This window comes from Eucalyptus grandis, chromosome 3 (genome assembly GCF_016545825.1).
Source record: "Eucalyptus grandis isolate ANBG69807.140 chromosome 3, ASM1654582v1, whole genome shotgun sequence".
In the NCBI taxonomy this organism is placed as follows: domain Eukaryota; kingdom Viridiplantae; phylum Streptophyta; class Magnoliopsida; order Myrtales; family Myrtaceae; genus Eucalyptus; species Eucalyptus grandis.
In genome coordinates this window covers 34,245,437-34,248,314 of record NC_052614.1, presented here as the reverse complement: position 1 = coordinate 34,248,314, position 2,878 = coordinate 34,245,437, and the positions used below count along the sequence as shown (strand labels likewise).

General features: G+C 40.3%; 1 protein-coding gene across 1 annotated transcript; it reads left to right on the top strand.

Annotated features, from left to right (window-relative positions):
- Positions 1–203: 203 nt before the first annotated feature.
- Positions 204–2,269, top strand: LOC120291825 (probable LRR receptor-like serine/threonine-protein kinase At3g47570). Its single transcript, XM_039309573.1, has 2 exons — positions 204–1,745; positions 1,937–2,269. Exons 1-2 carry the CDS (start codon positions 204–206, stop codon positions 2,267–2,269), a joined length of 1,875 nt encoding a protein of 624 aa, XP_039165507.1.
- The last annotated feature ends 609 nt before the right edge of the window (positions 2,270–2,878 follow it).

Genomic DNA, 2,878 nt, shown 5'->3' with positions numbered 1-2,878 from the left:
CGTCTTTTAAAAGTTTGCATAACCTTCAACGGTTGATGATTCACTCTAACCACCTTGGAAGCGAGGGATCTGGCGATTTGAGCTTCATTTGCTCGTTAACCAATATCTCTAGCCTAACCATCTTAAATTTTGCTTATAATAGATTCGGTGGGCCATTGCCGGATTGTATTGGTAATTTATCCATTACTATCACAAGACTGGTGATGAGCATTAATCCTATAATTGGTGAGATTCCTATGTCAATCGTCAATCTTGTGAACTTGGAGCTCTTGAGGATAGAGCATACCATTCTTTCAGGTGCTATCATGTTTAATGTGGGAAATCTTCAAAATCTGGTGATCTTGAGACTCTCCAATAACAGTCTATCGGGAATGATTCCATCCTCTTTGCAGAAGATGAAGAAATTGTCTATTTTATATCTTGATGGGAATCACTTTCATGGCCATATTCCTTCACATCTAGATAAGTGTCAAAGTCTGATGTGGCTTGATCTTTCTAACAACAATCTCAGTGGTTCCATCTTCTTAGCAGTTAAAACTCTCATGTATTTGAACTTGTCTCACAACCATTTTAATGGGGCCCTTCCGGCATACGTAGGACAAATTGACCATTTAGAGACTTTGGACATTTCAAGCAATATGTTTGGTGGTGAAATTCCGAGCACCCTAGGTTATTGTGTTGGATTGGTAAGTTTAGAAATGAAGGATAACCACTTCAAAGGATCCATTCCTCAATCATTTAGCTCTTTAAGAAGCATTGAGATATTGGATCTTTCGAATAACAATCTATCAGGTGAGATTCCGAAGTTCTTTGAGGCATTTCACTTCCTAGAAATTTTGGATTTATCCTATAATAATTTTGAAGGCATGTTACCAACTAAAGGAGTCTTCAAGAATGCAAGCATCACTTTTGTTATCGGAAACAACAAAATCTGTGGAGGAGTCCCTGAATTTCAGCTACCTAAATGCATCTTTAGACACTCCAAGAGGGAAAGACTTGTTCGTGAATTGAAACTTGTGTTGTCTATTACTTTTGGACTTCTAGGGGTGGTTCTTGTTCTAGTTTGTGTGTATATATGTTGGTTGAAGAGGAAGAAAACAAGAGAACCAACTTCAAGTTCCATAGCTGATACTTGGAAAAACTTATCTTATGGAACTCTCCTTAAAGCGACCGATGCTTTTTCTTCAACTAATTTGATTGGCGTTGGCAGTTTTGGATCTGTTTATAAGGGGATGCTTCGAGAGAATGGGACCAACGTTGCTGTGAAGGTTCTTAATTTAACGCGTCATGGTGCTTTGAAGAGCTTCAAAGCTGAGTGCGAGGCTTTGAAGAATATAAAACATCGAAATCTTTTGAAGGTATTGACAGTGTGCTCAGGTACTGATTATGCTGGGAATGACTTTAGGGCTTTGGTCTATGAGTTCATGGTCAATGGTAGCCTCCAAGAGTGGTTGCACCCGTCTCCAATGCTTGTAGATGCAAATGGGCCTTCAAAAAATTTGAGTCTTGTCCAAAGGATAAAAATTTCCATTGACATTGCTTTTGCATTGGATTATCTTCATAACCAATGCCACAGTGCCATCGTTCATTGTGATCTAAAGCCAAGTAATGTCCTTTTAGATGCTGAGATGGTCGGACATATAGGTGACTTTGGATTGGCAAAAATCCTCCTTGAATCCACATCTTACACAAGCACAAATATAAGCTCAGCTGGTTTGAGAGGAACAATTGGTTATGCTGCTCCGGTATGTGTCCTTGTGTCCCTCAAATGAAGAATTTGTTCATCGCAAAATTGGTGATGGCATCTTTTCACAAAACTTTAACTTCACAATGAGATTGTGCTCATTATTTTCTCATAACTCGACCATACGTGGTTCTTGATATGTGCAGAATATGGAATGGGTAGTGTGATTTCTATTGAAGGTGATGTCTATAGTTATGGCATACTCTTGTTAGAGATGTTCACAGTCTCGGGCCCACAGCTGAGATATTCAAAGAAAATTTGAACCTACATAGTTTTGTTAAGGATGCTTTGCCCGGACGAGTCCTGGAAATTACCGATCCCATTCTAGTTCGAGAGGTGGAGAGCCATGCAAGCGAAAGTAGAAAGAGCACGCTTGGATTGTCTGCTAATGGTCTACCGAATTGGGATCGCCCGCTCGCTTGGAGTCCCAGGAGAGCGAACGAGCATTACGATGTAGCAGCTCAACTATGTTCAATTAGGGACAAGCTTTACGCAGCCGGCTTACAAGGAGAGGTAACACACTAAAGCAGTAAGTTTTCAAGTACCTTCTGAGATAGCTAGTACGAGTACCTAGAGGGGGGTGAATAGGTATACACAAAAAATTTCTCGATGTTTGCACGATACTTAAACAATTAGAGACTTTGCAACAGTTGAAAATTCAATCGCAATACTGAGTAAGGGAAAGAGAGAATTGAACACTCAGTTTATAGTGGTTCGGCTTGATTCAAGCCTACGTCCACTCTTTCGCACCGATGCCGATTGGCTGGATTCCACTATGATCAAAGAGTTGTTACGGTGTTGATCTTCCTTGATTTCTAGGTGTAGATGATCTACCACACTTGCTCAAGGCGTCACCAAGTATAAACACTCTCGTATACAATTTCGCTCGTCTCAACTAACAATCAAAGGATCTTCGACTGGAATTTTTCTATCGATCACACACTTAAAACAACTAGAACGTCTTCCTTTTATACTCCTTCATGCCATCATAGCCGTTGGCACTTACCAAAGGAATTCCTCCAATCTACCCGTTGACGGAATCAATCAAGAAGATCATCCGAGCTATATAAGGAATTGATGATAGCCCATCAATCTGTTCGCCCATACAATCGGGATCTCGGTTTCCAAGAATAG

What these genes read in the sequence shown, in the direction of transcription:
- LOC120291825 (XM_039309573.1), top strand. Translation starts at nt 204, where the DNA reads ATGAGCATTAATCCTATAATTGGTGAGATTCCTATGTCAATCGTCAAT. An exon ending in CAATTGGTTATGCTGCTCCG is followed by an intron (nt 1,746 to 1,936) that starts GTATGTGTCCTT and finishes TGATGTCTATAG; the next exon opens with TTATGGCATACTCTTGTTAG.